We start from the raw sequence: 16,957 nt of genomic DNA, 5'->3' as shown, positions 1-16,957 counted from the left end.
AGTTGTGATATTGGCATCTCTCAGTCACAATACGTTGCTTTCGGCTCACCACTGATCTTGTTCATTGTGATACTCATGTGCCTGAGAAAAGAAAGAAAAGTCTGCTTTCCATCCAGAGTGCACATTTGCACTGTCCAGTGTGCACCAGCCATAGAGTGCAGAATATAATAGAAAGTGGGCTTGTATATCAGCTAAGTAATAATGTGAGAAATGCATTCCACCAAAGCATACAGCACTGGAATCAGTTGTGCCTCATTAAAAAAGTCATAATGGTGATTGCTCCAAGCACCTTAAAACTTAGTTAGATTTAGGTCTGCCCTCATCCACTTTTAAGCAAATGATGCCCATGAAAATACTTAGGCTAGAATAAATCACAGACACCCAACAATGCAAACAAATGAATATTTTACTCACAGGAGTTTCAAAAGCAAGTTTCCATCCATTGGCAGTAAAAAGAGAAAAGAAAAATAATGTTCCAAATGACTTAAAAAGAAAGAACTTGGTTTCCTTACAAAAAAGATCATGTAATCTTTGGTTAGCAAAAATGCAGGCTGTAAAACACGTGTGCCAATAACTGCATATTACAACAAGACAGAGAGATTGACTCAAAGTCACCCACTGAGCTCATGGCTAAGTAGGGATTTGTTAGTCCTAGTCAAACACTAAAAACCAACACCAACATTGCAATATATACTTGCAGGTAGGAATGGATGAAAGTACTGTATCAATTTTCTTTCTTTTACTTTTTCGGGTTTCCAATAAGTTCAGTCTGTGTTTTTTTAAAAAAATCCTCATGAAAATTGGCCAGCATTTTAGTGCATATTTCTCCTGATACACACATTTTTGCAAGTAAATTGGCCTAGAAGATGACAATTTGTATGTTCCTTTCATTCTTATGCACACTTCCCCCTAATATGCCAATTTCTTTGGTTGAAGAATTGCATCACAACATTCAGAGAAGTATGAATTTTGAAGGATAGTTACATTTAAGTTTGTGTTGTTGTTTCGGGAAATAAACGTTAGGTAGGTTCGTGTTAAAATGTGAAGCAAACAGAATTTCTCCCCCACCCATACAAGTACCAAACTCTCATATGCAGGGTAGCTGAGGGTAAAGAAAGTAAATACTCACTTTGCCCAAGGTGGGAGTGAGGAATGATCACTGTAATATCAGGGAGGATCAAGGAAAGGGACACGGTTCAAAGAGATGGAGATGTGAAAAGAGTTAGGGGAAGGAAGTTAGAACCTTTCAATATGTTCAAGGTTATGTGTTTTTTAAAAAAAACAATGTGTGGGAGCATTAAGATAGTCAAACTGCCAGCAGCCGTGTAAAGTCATATATTCCAACAACAGATACTTCAAGCGACTGCCGGTTGTGCAATTGAGCTCTAACACTTTCTATCTGTTTTTGCAAAGCTGTAATACGTCTTACATTGTGCCAGCAACAGACTGCACATTGAACACCCTATGCAACAACTTAATACACATCTTTCATCCAGATCCTCTCCATTGCCAAAACACCAGGCATGAATCAAGTAATTTGAGTTAGAGGAAAGGATAATGACTAAGGATTTAAGCAAAAATGGCCCAGATTTCATGCTAAATCCCAAAGCTCCTTAGATCATGCATATGAAAGGATAATTTCCCTGAGAAAATTTCATTAAATGCATTTTCAAGTAGTACCACATGTTCAATAGATCCTGGGCTCTGCTAAATACAAGCATCCAAAATGTTGAGCTGCTAATAGTTTGTTGCTATTTTATTGAGCTGGTGAACAATTATTCCTGTCAGTTGAGTTTAGGGTGAACTTACTGATGCAAGAAACTATTATTATCCCTTAAGAGTACAGCAGATAACATCTACAACATATAACAGCCTTTGCAGATTCACACTAAGATGCTGGATGTGCAGGTTTCCTCTGAATTAGTGCTGGTTTTTCTTAACTCAGAACTGAAATGGTATTTTGCTCTTTCTTGCTTACTGCCCTAGTGCCAAATCATTTCTAGCCATTTCACTTTTCCCTCCTCATATGCTGCTACATTTCAGCAAGACTAAATGCTCTGAGTTACTATAATGTGCAATGGGAGTACTCCTAATTAAGATATTTAAAGGCAGTACCTTAGGGATCTTTTCAGCAAAAAATTTTAATTGCACAGTTTAGGGCTGAGGAGGAACACACGAGAGTTTTAAAGCTCAGCTGCCATGAAATATTAGCATGGTTCATTAGCCAAAATAGTCTCTGCATCTCACTCATAAAGCCAATGCCCCCCCCATAGCTATGTCCCTGAACTTCCCCCAAATATGATCATTCATAGCCCATCTGTAGAAGGTGACTCACAATAATAATGGATTTAATGACTGAAGTGAGTATATATGTAGACAGTAGGTAAGAGGGAAAGGTTCTAGGGGAAGAACTACTTACATGTAGAACTATTTTAATTTTGGAGAGTTAGCAAAGTGTGCAGAGTGTATTTTCTGCATAAGCTGTGTTTTGTAGGGCTGTACGTGAGCTTGGGAACCAAAAAGTGTTTCATTTTGTATGAGTCAAAGAATTGGAATGTTCAGCTGCGGAATTGCAATCCTACAATCTTTTTCTATTGCCTTCAAATTTTGTACATCCTTACAGATATGGTAGCACTCACATTCATAGAAACATAGAATTGTAGAGCTGAAAGGTGTCCCCGAGAGTCATCTACTCCAACCTCTTCTTCAAAAGCTCCAATTAAGGAGAGCCCACCAACTCCCAAGGGAGTCCATTCCACTGTCTAATAGCCCTTACTGTCAGAAAGTCTTTCCTGATGTCTAGTTGGAATCTCCTTTCTTGTGTAGTGAATCTATTGGTTCAGGTCCTAGCCTCCAGAGCAGGAGAAAAAAACTTGCTCCATCTTCCAGGTGATAGCCTTTTGAAAAGGTGTGTCCTCTCAGTCTCCTCTTTTCCAGGCTAAGCATAACCAACTCCCTCAACCATTCCTCATAAGGCTTTGTTTCCACACCCCTGATCATCTAGGGAGCCCTCCTGTGTACATGTTCCAGCTTGTCAATGTCATTTTTAAACCGTGGCACCCAGAACTGGATACAGTACTCCAGGTGTGGTCTGACCAAGGCAGAATGGCGTGGTACTATTACTTCCCTTTATCAGAACAATAGACCTCTGTTGACACAGCCTAAAATAGCATAACTTTTTTTGCTTCATCATCACACAATCGACTCGTGCTAAGCTTGTGATCTACTAAGACGCCTAGATCTTTTTTACATGTAGGCCAGGTGTCCCTTGTCTTAATTTGGTGTAGAACCTACCCAAGTGTAGAACCTTACATTTGTCCGTATTGAAATTCATTCTGATAGCTTGGGCCCAATTCTCCAATTAGTTAAGATCATACTTGTCAGGGAACTGACATTGGAGCGAGAGGCGAAGGGGAGGCTCCCAGATGATGCTGGCAAAGGACCCAGCAGCAGGGGGAGAAACAGCTCAGTAGAGGGGGAAGCCAATCAGCGCAACACTGGGGATAAAGGGAGGCAGACCGGGGAAGTGGAGAGAGGGCTCCAGGACTCTTCACTGGACATCAGTGAGAAGAGCCCAGGTCCTCCGCTACCCACGCCTTCCCTGCGCAGAAGACTCCTGCGCAGTGAGAGGAGGAGGAGACTGGGTGTCAAACAACTTTTATGTTGGAAGAGGTTCAAGAAATGCCCACTGACGGATTCTGCCAGTGACTGAGGCAGCCACCATGAGAAGGGCTGTGCAGTCAGAAAGTTTTAACAAGGCAAATTAACCGAGAAAGGCACCAGTTTACGCACGAGTAACTCATACCCATTACAATACTGAATCCCGATTCTGTCTTCTGTAGCATTAGCTACCTGTCCCAGTTTAGTGTCACCTGCAAATTTGATGAGCATCTCCTCAGTTTCTTCAACCAAGTCATTTATAAATGAGTTCAATGGTGCTCAATTCCAAGGGCGTATGATTGCAGCCTTGGACAGTAAATTGAAAGACATATAAAACTTATTGTCTAAGCATGTTGGATATATGGATGCTAAATCAGAAATGGCTTATCACTTACTGACTCATATGGCCATCTCCAGAGCAGAGCAGATGCTAGGGTCCTGAGAATCGCTGGTGGGACTCCACAGAGGTGGTCTACAGAAGCTTGATAAAAGCTTCAAACAACCCCACCACATGCTCCAGTGCTGGGGTTCTTAACCTGCATTCCATGGACTCCTATGGGGTCTATGATGGGCTTCCTGTGGGGTCTATGATGGGCTTCAAGGTGTCCATGAACTGGATGCAAAACAAACAAACAAAAAAGATTTACCCAATACAATAACATAAATTCTTTTGCAAATTTTTGCCTGTATGTGTTTATGTGCATTTTTGTGGGTTCATGGCTTTTATTCCTCAGCCTAGTCTACTTTACAGAGTTGTTGTGAAGATAAAAATGGGTAGGAGAACCATGTATGCCATGCCATGTAACAAATTACATGCAAACACATACCCCACAACAACAATTAAGATCATGAATCACCAGCTAACTATTACAGAAATTATTTTTTGTAGCTTTAACTAGAGTACCTGTCAATTTTACACTTTCCTGTGCATTTCTATTCTCTGTACCAACTTTATCTTATTAAAAAGTAAGCAGGACTCATTAATTTGTGAATTTGCCCATGATGTGTCAGTCTGTACAGTGGTGCCTCGCAAGACGAAAAAAATCCATTCTGTGATTCTCTTCGTCTAGCGGTTTTTTCGTCTTGCGAAGCAAGCCCATTGAAGGATTATCGGATTAGCGCTATTAGCAGCTTTTAGCGATTTATCTGCTGATCGGATCAGCTGATAAGTGGCAAAGCGGCTTAGAAAAAGGGGGAGAGGAGGGGGAAAAACCAGCAGGAACTCACAAGACATTGTCGTCTTGCGAAGCAAGCCCATAGGAAATTCGTTTTGTGAAGCACCTCCAAAACGGAAAACTCTTTTGTCTAGCGAGTTTCCCATCTTGCAAGGCATTCGTCTTGCGGGGCACCACTGTAATGGCTCTAAAGACCCCTCACTTGTGGTTAATTCCTTTAATGCTAAACTATGGCTTAACATTACATCCAAACCAGACCAATGAAAACATTAGCAAAAAGCTTATTCAACTAAATGTAACTACATTTCTCTACTTGACGTTATGAGTTATTTGATCTTGGATCTCATTTTCAACGGAAAGTATAAGTTTTGTTACGAGGTCTGTTGGCTGGTTCAATACATTGATTGGTTTGAACAAGAACAATGAATAATTGGTTTAACTGAGTCTTCTACTGTTTGTAAGCCATTGAGGCTGATGGGAAGGTGGCTGTCATCATTGTGGAGGCTGCAGGTTCTCAACAGGCTTAATGCATTTACTGAATTAAAATGTAGAGGAGGGATTATGTAACCTCTTCAAGGGCTGTACACCTCTATAGATTTGCATTGTTTCAGCTTAATTATAGCAATTGTTTATACCAGGTATGAAACCTCTAGAATTTTATTTTAAAGCAGCTAAGCACTTGTTCTTTTCATTATTTTCTCACCAGACTAAATTCAGCCACTTCATTCCCTCATGATATAAAGCCCAGGGTACGGCCTGCGGGTGAATGTTGATATTCATTTTAGAGTTGGCTCATCTCGTAATCTTCTTAAAAGAGGGCTCGAAAGGGAGATGTGTTTTCTTCCTGAACAAATATTTCTTCCCCATGACTAAGCTTTTTCCACTGACTCCCACACAAAGACATTCATTCATGCCAAATTCCATAACAGAAAATGGTCTTCCAAGTGCAGTGGCTAATCTACAGCTACTTGTGTGGTAGAGCAGCAATGTGGGGTACAGAATCAAGAATGAAAATCAGCCCAGCATCTGGAGACCAAGGGATAAATTTAGTCTTTTGTCAACATCCCTTTGACATTTTGCCGAGCACTTGGAACAGCCACAAGATTTGCCTGGCCTGCCACTTACTGACAGTGGCTCATTGTCTAGGTCTTGGTAGAATGAGATTATGGCAGCATACCGACTGTTGTGGAAGAAGAGGTAGACAGTTGATAAGGCTGTAAAGCATGCAAAAATCCTTGGGTCAAAGTCGCAGGTGAATAAAAGGATGAGGAGTGCAACAAGTAATGGAAGGTACAAGACAAAATGAGTAGGTATGTGAGCTGGTGTAGCCCAGTGACCTCCCACAATAACTCAGACTTAGGAACTGAAGCATGCTATGGGAATGAAAGGCACCAAAGGTCTCAAACCTGGAATTCTGGCAGCCAGGCTCCTAAGAAGACCTGGCAGCACCACCAGGGGTGAGCTCCCTTTGCTCTGTCCCAGCTCCTGCCAACCTAGCAGTTTGAAAGCACGTCAGTGCAAGTAGAAGCGGTTTAGTCAGGCTGGCCACATGACCACAAGCTGCCTGTGGACAAACGCCGGCTCCCTCAGTCTGAAAGTGAAATGAGCGCTGCAACCCCGTAGTCACCTTTTACTGGACTTAACCATCCAGGGGTCCTTTACCTTTCCCCCCCCCCCCTTGATAACTGGCTTAAAGGAGCTGTAGTTCCTTCGTCTGACTAGCTCTCCCAGCGGCAACTAAGTAGTGAGCCGCAGGATATGTGTAGTTTGTTTGCTACTGCAAGATCATAGTGTATGTCTGTACAGTGGTACCTTGGTTTAAGTACTTAATTCGTTCTGGAGGTCTGTTCTTAACCTGAAACTGTTCTTAACCTGAAGCACCAGTTTAGCTAATGGGGCCTCCTGCTGCCGCTGCACCACCGGAGCATGATTTCTGTTCTTATCCTGAAGCAAAGTTCTTAACCTGAAGCACTATTTCTGGGTTAGTGGAGTCTGTAACCTGAAGCGTATGTAACCTGAGGTACCACTGTACTTTTGCTCTAGTGTGTCTATGCCACTTTGAACATGTAGGGGAAAAGAGTAAAGCAGTGAAGCCTTAAGAAATCTGCATTCCAGTTTAGGATACCAAGTTTCCTAAACTTGGTAGAAGCAGGTGCCATGATTGAATTTGTTGTTGTTATTGTTGTTATTATAAATGCTGTATTATAAACAGATTTTAAAACAATAACTTGCCTTGCAATATTACATTGCAACAGCATTTCTTTTGTAGCTAATTTTTCTTGTAGCTATTTGATCAGGTCCCCCAAGCTAGGACTAAGGACTTAAATTGGCTCCCCCAAATCCCCTTATGGGGATCTCCTCACAAGTTATGGATCTTTTCCAAGGCTCTACCCTACAAAAACGTTCTGACAATCCGGGACATAATTATCATGTGACACTCATATCTTCGCTATGGGAAAGGTGAAAACCTTACAGCTGTAGGCCAACTGAGTGAAGATTTCAGGGCAGGGAGCTCATACCGTCAGTTCTGGAAGATGACATGAAAATATTTGTGTAATATTGTGTAATATAATGATAGTAGATAGATAGATAGATAGATAGATAGATAGATAGATAGATGATAGATAGATAGATAGATAGATAGATAGATAGATAGATGATAGATGATAGATAGATGAGAGAGAGAGTATGAGAAAAAAGCTCCTAGCTCCATTAATCAGTGAACAACCTCATTCCACAGCAAGTACAATTTTAACAGAAGGGAGGTCAGGAGTGCAATGTGGAAGACAATTTGGTCTGGGTCAGTTTAAATAGCCTGGACTCACACCACCCACTATGCCAGAGGCAGAAGATGGGGCCATGCCCCGAATGGTAGTGAGCTAGAATCTGTAGCAATTATAGGTCAGCCTACAGACTGTTTTCATTCTAAATAGTCACTATTCTCATGGAAAAGGCTCATCAAACATTTATAATTTGGTTCAGATTTTTCACATTGGTATTTAGCAGGAAGAGCCTGCTTTTTAATTTAACCATTTATCCATTTTACAAAACAGTTAACATTCAGCCCTTCGTGACATAGGAGGAGAAGGTGAAATCAAAGGCGCGACAGTTTTTGTTGTTGAAAACCTGACCTAGTATTTCTACAGATGGCATTAAAACTTGGGCATTTTGACAAATCTGATTTTTATTCCCTTTGTTGTTTTTTTACAAATGTATAAGATATGCAAAGTGCTTGGATGATAATAATTGTTTATCATTGAATTCATATACTGTCTCAGTTGAAAACAAAATCCCAAACACAACCCTAGAGTTTTGAGGATTGGTACCTATTTGGAAACAATACATGGAATTAATTGTTAATGTGCTAGGAGAGCATGAAACAAACATGTTTTAAGGTCTCTATAAAATGACTAAAATGACCCATAAAGACTTAGTGCTGCAGCACATAATTTAATAGCATGATGTGACTTGTCCAAGGACTAAAAGTCCCATCAGTTTGAGCTATAGCCCTGAGATGGTTGCTTCAACCTAGCTAACAGCTGCTCTGCACATTTCCTGTTTCGTTCCTTAAGTATCCAAGTAAATGAGAGTAAATAAGAATACGAAATTACAGCTTTAATTCCCTGAAAGCTCATTCATTCACACCAACTACCTGGCATTAGTAACAGAAGCCATTATCGTAATTAAAACTAGTTACTGAACTAACCAAATAAGCAGAAACAGCCAACTAACATACATGCATTGATGACATTAGATAAAGTGGGGTTGTACCATATTCTATTTTCATCTCACTATTCAAACAATATGCAATAGAATGTCTGTAATTTTGCACAGGCATTCTCTTATTTGTCTGATTTTTGTCTGAAGACTTGTTTCTCTTGAAGAGAAGTACAAAGCCAGCTCTTTTCCTTGTTCAGTCCATCGAATCACTTGCAGTGGTTCTTGGGTGATTCTCCAGAGGTTCAGACCACCATAGCCCATGGTAACAAACATAAAATTGCTCTTTTCACAGATGACATCCTGCTTATCTGAGTAAAACACCATTTGATACTGTGAACTGCTGGTAGTATATCTGCCTTTCATAAACATGGCATTGTCAATGGCTAGTCCCTCAGGCACCTACCAATAGAGTCTAATTAAGTGCCTCTGCTTGTTGTCCCAAAGGCATTCAAACACCTGGAAGTATAAAACTCATTTAGTTCAGCTAAGTATCTACTACATATGCAGCCTCTTTTGAGGAGCTCCCTAAGTGGCCATCATTTAATTTTGTACTTGCCTGAATAATCAGTATAATAGAAATGGATGTATTTCCTGGTTGTTGTCTGGTGTTATTTAACAGTGCATTTAAGTTGTGTTACTTGAACAGAGTAAGAAACAACTAGATTGGCTGAATGGCAATTTTTCATCAGTGAAGCAGAACCCAAGGCAAACTTAGTAAGTTTCCAGGATAGAATAGCTGTCACCATGAAACTTTAGGCACATCTCTGGGGCCTTTTGCTCTTGTCAAGCCAAGATCTGACCTGGATATGGAGCAAAGATTCAGTTTATCAAATCAGGGGATTAAGTGAGTGTGACAGCACAAATCGTAGCCTGAACTGTGAGAGGGAGGGGAAGAAAGCAAACCGGCTCACCCACCTCTCCTTCTTTGGTCTCCACCATTGCCACCAAGTAGATATTTTTATTCACTGGTTGCCTCCACTAAACAGCCGTTTAACCTTTGGAATTTATATACTGAACCAGCCAACTCTCTGTAACAGTAGTGTGGTAAGGCAATTAGGCATGGGGTGAATAACAAGGACTCCATGTTAAACCAAAACAAATTTTGCCTTGACTAAAAGTATTTGTATGGCAGCAGTTTAAACACATTCCCTATGATGGTTAGCATTTACATGAAACCACTGAGTGGGGTCATCTGGAGTTTTGGAGTTTGTTGTCAGCAGCATGCTGATGACACTCAGATCAATTTCTCCTTTACATCTGCAGGTGAGCCAGTGGAAGTGCTAAACCATTGTCTTGCCTCAGTAATGAACTGGATGAGAGCCAACAAACTGAAGCTCAATCCAGATAAGACTGAGGGAACTGTTAGTGGGTGGCTCCCTAGACCAAATAGATGGAAAGTTTCCTGTTTTCCCTCTGAAGGAGTGGGTAGATAGCTTGATAGTATTCCTGGATCCATTGCTCTTACTTGATGCTCAAGTGGCCTCGGTGGTGTGGAATGCCTTCTGTCAGCTTCGGCTGATGACATAATTGGAGGATTGCACAGGTATTCATGGGAACACATAAACTGCCATTCTCATTCCCCCCAGAGCTGCCCTTGAACAACATTCAAGAGCAGCAGAATGTAACTACTTCTACTTAGAGATCCAACTTCATGCATTTATTCTGAATATTTTCTTAGGACAGGTACCTTTCTACTATTTAACATAAACCAGTTTAAATAGGAACACCGCTGAAATAAGATAAATCGTCATGGTTTAGAGTAGTACCCTCCGGCACCCATCAGCTCCAGCCAACATGGCCATTGGTCAGGAATGATGGGAGTTGCAGTCCGGCAGCATCTGAAGGGCACCACAATGGATAATAACTCTGTGTTAGACTATGGAATTCCTGTGCACTAGAAATGTAGAAAACGGCACACATGACAGCCAGTAAAAATGATTGTTGCAACAGAAGGGTAAAAAATGGCATATAAATTATTTTCTTACTTCATTTGCTTTTTAATACTGTAAAGAGGAAAACAGTTGTGTCATTAAAAATAAACTAGTGGCAGTTGCTAGTCAGTTTATTTTCAAAAGCTTAATTGGAAGTGCAATGTATCCTTGTTTGTGCAACATTAATTAATCACAGCCCTTTTGCCTCTGTAGTCATACAAAGATGTTGGAGCATATTGTACATGTTTGTAAGAGTTTGAAAGTTTATTTTTAACATCATTAGCAATTTAAAAAAAAATGGTGAAGTACAGGAGAGAAATAAGAAGGTGTTATCACAGATTCTGGTTTCTTTCCTGAAGTATATTTTTAGATCTACAAATAATTGAACTAATTAAGTGGAACATGTTTAACTTCTTTACTTGTACCACCATTTTCACAACTATGCTAGCCGAACTTTTCCAAGCTGCCCCATGATTTCCAAAACAGGCACCTTTTTGAACTGTACATATGAGGTAACTGACATGTCACAAACAACAAAACATCCCTTGCAGCACCATTTACATTGCAGCTGTGACAATATGAGGAACTGCTGAAGCTAACAATTACATTGACGTGAAGAGCACAGTGTGAGGAATGTTTTCCATTAAAAGAGACCATTCCACCTTTGCCTTCAGCACCTATGGAAGTTCAGTGCATATAGCACTTTCACTTTTAAGAACTTCTTGAAAAGAAAACTGAAAAGAAGAAGTAGTCCTTCTGATTAATTTATTTCCCCGTGCCTTTGACTTCTCAGTTGTAATTTGAAATTAAAATCTGAACTCAGTACCTAACCCAGTGGCAGTACCTTAATCACTCTACAAACATGATCTTGCTGCAGAGGTCGGGAGGAGACCCTGTTTGCTCACTTTTCCTAATCATGGCCTCTTCCTCTAGACCTGCATAACCTGCAGCCAACCTATCCAGTTGCGTCCCACCACATGGGAGCAAATCACAGTTTGTGGCTGTTCGTAGTAGGCTGTCCTTGTCTTGCTGAGTCAGAGTCACAAATTGTGTAGGCCTCACTAAGCATTCCCGCAAAAGAAAAATGATGGGAATGCATCTTTGGAGCTAGGTTAACTGCTAATGGAAACTTAATTTTTTTAATGGAGGGAAATATTCATGCCTGGTAGTGCATTGCTAAGCATGTGTGATCCCAGACCTTATGGGACCCTCAGCTTGCTACTGCCAAAAGCCCCCACAGCACACAGGACAATGGCCATGACAGAAAAGTATTTTTCCTTCTATTGCCATCACAGTAGTGGCGCCACCACATTTATCGCCGTCTCTGCCAGCCCTTTGAATGGCATTTTAGCAGTGGGCAGGTGAAAGTGCCACTTTTGAGTGGGAGCCAAGCTTCATGGAAGAGTCATCAGCAAGAGTCACTGTGGTTGTTATTTACCAAAATGCAGTGCCCCAGCCTATTGCTCTTTTAATAGTATTACCCACCCTATAGATCTATTTCTTCAGTACACTTTGTTACGAACCTCAACCCGTATACTCAGCGGCTAAGTTTATCCTCACATAGAACAGGGTGAAGCAACTTGTTTCAGATAGCACCACAGACATGAGCGGAAGGGGAGATAAGTGAAGGTAGAAAATAGTGTCTGAATACTTTTCAGCAATACTTTTCAAAACCCTAATCAGCGAAGGCACCATTTGGATTTGACTTTAGGCAGAAAAATGTCCTGGGCTGGTACTGAATGGCAAAGCCATGAGGAATATATGCCCAGAGTATAACCCTAGAATGTGTTTAAGGATGACTTTTGTCCCCAGTGCACTGGTAGGAACAGAGGTCTGATGGTTTGCTGGGAAGAAAAGGCAAGACATGGCAATCTGTTTCAGCAGTGCACGCTGCGTAAAGGATCTGCATCTCACTGCTGCTGTTTAAGATCTGCTTTTACTTAAATTTTGAGCAAAATGTTCAGACTGTGCATCATTTTTATAGCTCGTAAGACAACCTTAAATTTCAAAGGTAGAATCCATATCCAACACAGTTAATTCATTGCACCTAAGCCACAGTACTTCTGCAATAAGGAGCTTGGTTTCCTCTTGAAAAATCTCTTTATGTATATAGCAGCCTTTGAGTGTTTACCTTGGAAAGTGTGGCACATGGCATTTCGCTTTTGCTTTAACATTACTTGTGTGCGCGTTTTGAGTAGGGGGTGTTTAGTAATTTATTATGGCTCCCCTTGGGAAATCTACTGCAGATTATGCTGCACTGCTGTGATTTATCAATTCCACATTATTTCTGACTCAGAGAGCAGACATTATTATGCGTTTTCCTTCAGCAACAGATCACAGCAAATTTAATCATCAATCAAAGAATTTTAAAATATAGAAAATTGATAATGGTGGCGAGTACTCAGTCAGAAGTGAATGTATCAGAGGGATAATTGATTGCTTGACTGTGTTATAACACTTTTAATTTTATTGCTCTTCACAGGGTCAGGTTCATGTCGCTTTAGTTACTCAGATCCAAATATTATTGTGTCGTACTCCAAGAACAATTCTGCAGATTGGATTCAGCTGGAGAAAATTAGGTTTGTTACAAATATTTAGCATTCTTCACTTTCTTGCATTGCTTTAAAATGTGTGATATACTAAAAAAATAATAATCTAAAATAAATAGGAAGTTGGTATTTTTTCAGTTTTTCAGTTTTGCATATTTTTAAACATTCTTTGTCCAATAGTGCTTTAGGAAAAGGCCTGCATAGCTCTGGGGTTTAAGCTGAAGTACAGGGAACCAGAGTAATGGTTCTCACTGAAAGGATTGGGGGATGGAGGCAAATTCAATCAATATTTCTATTCTTCTATGAAACAAGCTAATTGTACGGTTTGCTGGTAGTATGCAGTGCTTTTTCTTGTGATGGTACACACCAGTACAGAGTACTGACATCTTTTGTGTGTTTGTGTGCTGGCACTAGCAACATTTTTATCAAGAGATGCATACGGGCTCCTCATTTTTTACCAAAAGAAAGCACTATTAATGTGACCCATGAACTAGACTTTGATCAAGGGTAAGGGGACTTCAGAAGGATAGAACCTTCACATGGACATAGCTGACCCCATGTGCATAAACAGGCAATTATTCTGTGAAACATTCTGATTGCAGTAAAGATTCATTGTACAGTTTAGTAGTGTGGCGCCATGAACTAAACTTCAGTCAATGGAAAGGGAGCCCCCGGACCTTGCATATAGGTTGTCCACACCTAGGCGTCCTAGATTTCTGCACAGAGCTGCTGGTTTTGCCGTAATTCTCCTGCTTTCTTACTTGTGATTTGAGTGATAGGCATTTCCGGAACTTTATCTGAGGACTAGGCTAGAGATCCAGGAAGACTGCTGTGATTTGTGACAAAGCTCATACATAGGCTTGGCTATGAACACACCCTTATTCAAGGCAGTGCACCTTACACAAATAATATTTCCTTACTGTATAAGACTATCACGAGGTTTTAGTCTCTCTGATGATTTCTTCCATCAGATTCCCATAGAAAATTAATTTTTTATATATTGAAGATTAATTATGTTGCAAACTTCACCAGTTCTTTCTCCCCAATTTGAAGCCATGCAGTTGGAGATCCAAAATAATTAAATGGCAAAAATGGAAATTGAAACCTCTGCTGCCATGTTTACCAAGCTCTATGTTCTATCAAAGGACAGGGAAGATGTATGGGTTTGGCATTGTCTTTTCACGGCTGTTTTATTACATTCTGAAAGTACTGGCGGTTTACATTTTAGCACCGCTTTTAATCTCAGCAAGGGCAGTAATTTTCAGCATGGCAGCTAGCTGCTTCAAATAGGACAGAAGACATAAAGCAATATATAGTTTCGATGGCCTGTCTTGTGATAAAGTTGCATCAACACTTCTTAAAATTACATGTTTTTAAAAGAAAATAGCTTTGGCTACAGCAGCACGAAGAGTTATAAAATGTTTGCTTTCCCTGTAACACATGCTTTTATTTAATCTAAAAATCCTGTGAAGCAAATATTGTATTATGGTAAATATTTTATGCGTTTCAAGAGTGTAACAGGAAAAATAGATATATATATTTTTTCTTTTTACTCTTCTTTAGGCACAAAATCTTTGAATGCATCCATTAGCACAATCCATTAGTAGATGTCTCATTGAAATGAATGACACTTACTGTCCCACCAATGAGACAGTTATTCTCCTGTAGAACTCTAATTCATTTCAAGGGAAGATGTACAAGAAGTTGGATGGTGCTTATGGGCACAGTACAGTTCAAAAGAAATAGTTGTGCTTTTGCACATTTTCAGTGCATTTCCATGGGACTTGTGCACGCTTGACCCATTGTTTCATGTCAATAAGCTAAATACTGGACTATCATCTTAAACAAGTGTAATGTCAGTACATGGTATAATTTGAGGAAATGCACTTTAATATTACTGACTTGTTGATGAGATGCAACACACTGTAAATGATTGAATTGTTTGATTATAAAGTATAAATAGTTTTAATATATATGTGTGTATCTCAATATCCTACAGAGCTCCTTCCAACGTCAGCACAATCATTCATATTCTATACCTTCCACAAGAAGCCAAAGGAGAAAATATTCAGTTTCAGTGGAAACAAGAATACGTTCATGCTGGCGATGTCTATGAGGCCTGCTGGGCATTGGACAATATTCTGATAATAAATGCAGCCCACAGACAAATTGTTTTGGAAGATAATCTTGATCCTGTGGACACAGGCAACTGGCTGTTTTTCCCTGGAGCCACTATTAAGGTTTGCTAAATTTTGGTTTTAATTTGCTAATGTTTCAGTACATACAATGTTGGATCCCCAGTGCAGCCGGCTGACTAACACACTCTTTTTTTGAATGAGATACAAGAGAAGGGATATATATATATATATAATATCCCTCTAATTATTCCATATTGTCAGATAATTTCCCCGCCCCCATCACAATGCCAAATCTCTTGATATTTTATGTACTGGAGCTGTCATGTCAAAGGTCATCCAGCAGAAAATGTCTCGATGGTATCTGTTTAGCAAAACAGTGCTGAAATGAATACCGGTCTTATTCCTTTGTGTTTTGTAGCCATCCTCCCACACCACATAAGAATAAGGCTGTTAATTACATTTTTTTCCATTGCATAACCATTTGTTTTCATCACTCTTCCTGGGATTTTACTTATTTATTTCCTTGCTTATTTACTTACCTACTAACTCCATTTAACATTTCATGCTTTCAGTAGTGGAGTGCAAACAAGGTAGCTAACAAAATAAATTAAAATAGAAATTACAAAGCATTGTAAGGTAAATCACATTTACAAAGATTAAAACATAGCAAACAACAGCCTTATTTGGGAAGGGGGGGGCATACCAAGTAGTATTCAGCAACAGAGAGAATTAGCATCCAAAAACCTATTTGAAACTTCCAGGGTTTAAAGCTACTAGTTGGAAGACTGGGTGATGCAGGGCCAGGGCAAGGCAGGTAGAGTATGTGTTCCATAACTGCATCACTCCAACTGGAAACATCCTGTCTCTTGATTTCACCCACCTTGCTTCTGCAAGAGGGGGGACACAGAGCAGGGTCTCAGATGTTGGCTGGAGCACACAAGTAGTTTCAGGGGTGCCAACGGGATTTCCTGGGCCCAGTACACTGTATATGGATTGCACCCTCTGCACCCTTCACCCACGCAATCAACAGACAAGAACTGCTGCTTGTGACCTTTGGTCCCCACTCTGCACTCAGTTCTCACCTGTGATTTCTAGAAGTTCTCAGCATCCAACAGCACCCACACCCCGGGAATGGCTTCAACTAGATGGCCAAACCAGGTGAGGGTAGCCAATGTTTCTCAAACCCTTGGTGAGCTAGGGACTTCCCCTGCATGTGAAGACAGGCTCCAGCGGATTGAGTGGTCCCACTTCAAACCTTGGCTTGTTCTGCTGACCTTAGTTTGCAAGGAGCTTGTTCATAGCTTAGCTTATTATTTTATTTTATTTATTATTCATGACATAAAATGTATATACTGCTTGATTATAAGGGGGGGCGGACCTCAAAACAGTTTGCAAAGATTATGATATGACCAATTCCAGCTGTAGCCTTTCATGTTATGAGATATACTTAGTTGTGCATTCAAAACAACAATAACCAGGTCTTATCAAGGTTAATAACTGATATTGGTAATATTCTTGGCATATTTAGAGCAAATAGATATGGCCTGTAGTAAAGTGTAGATAGTGAAGTGTAGTAAAGTGTGGTAGTACATATGGAACTTTTTGGGGTGGGAGATACTTCCCAAGCATAGTATATTGCTGTAAGACGAATTTAAAGCAGTGCAATATTTCGTTGGAAATATTTAGCATATGAAATTTTGAAAGCCAGATATAATATTTTTATTGTATTGAACGTATTTCAGTTAAACAAAATAAAAGGAAAAAATCAAAAAGGAAACAAAGAG

General features: G+C 40.0%; 1 protein-coding gene across 3 annotated transcripts in view; it reads left to right on the top strand.

Moving 5' to 3' along the window:
• Positions 1 to 16,957, top strand: part of RELN (reelin) — a 296,722-nt gene that overhangs the window by 135,361 nt on the left and 144,404 nt on the right. For all 3 annotated transcript variants that reach the window (XM_082239382.1, XM_082239381.1, XM_082239383.1), the window contains 2 exons: positions 12,969 to 13,065; positions 15,035 to 15,275. In XM_082239382.1, the coding sequence (XP_082095508.1) occupies positions 12,969 to 13,065; positions 15,035 to 15,275 (338 nt within the window). The remainder of the gene's footprint in view (positions 1 to 12,968; positions 13,066 to 15,034; positions 15,276 to 16,957) is intronic.

The sequence above is a fragment of the Podarcis vaucheri genome, assembly GCF_965113315.1.
Source record: "Podarcis vaucheri genome assembly, chromosome: 10".
In the NCBI taxonomy this organism is placed as follows: domain Eukaryota; kingdom Metazoa; phylum Chordata; class Lepidosauria; order Squamata; family Lacertidae; genus Podarcis; species Podarcis vaucheri.
The sequence above is the reverse complement of the archived record's forward strand: the minus strand, read 5'-3'. Positions and strand labels throughout refer to the sequence as shown.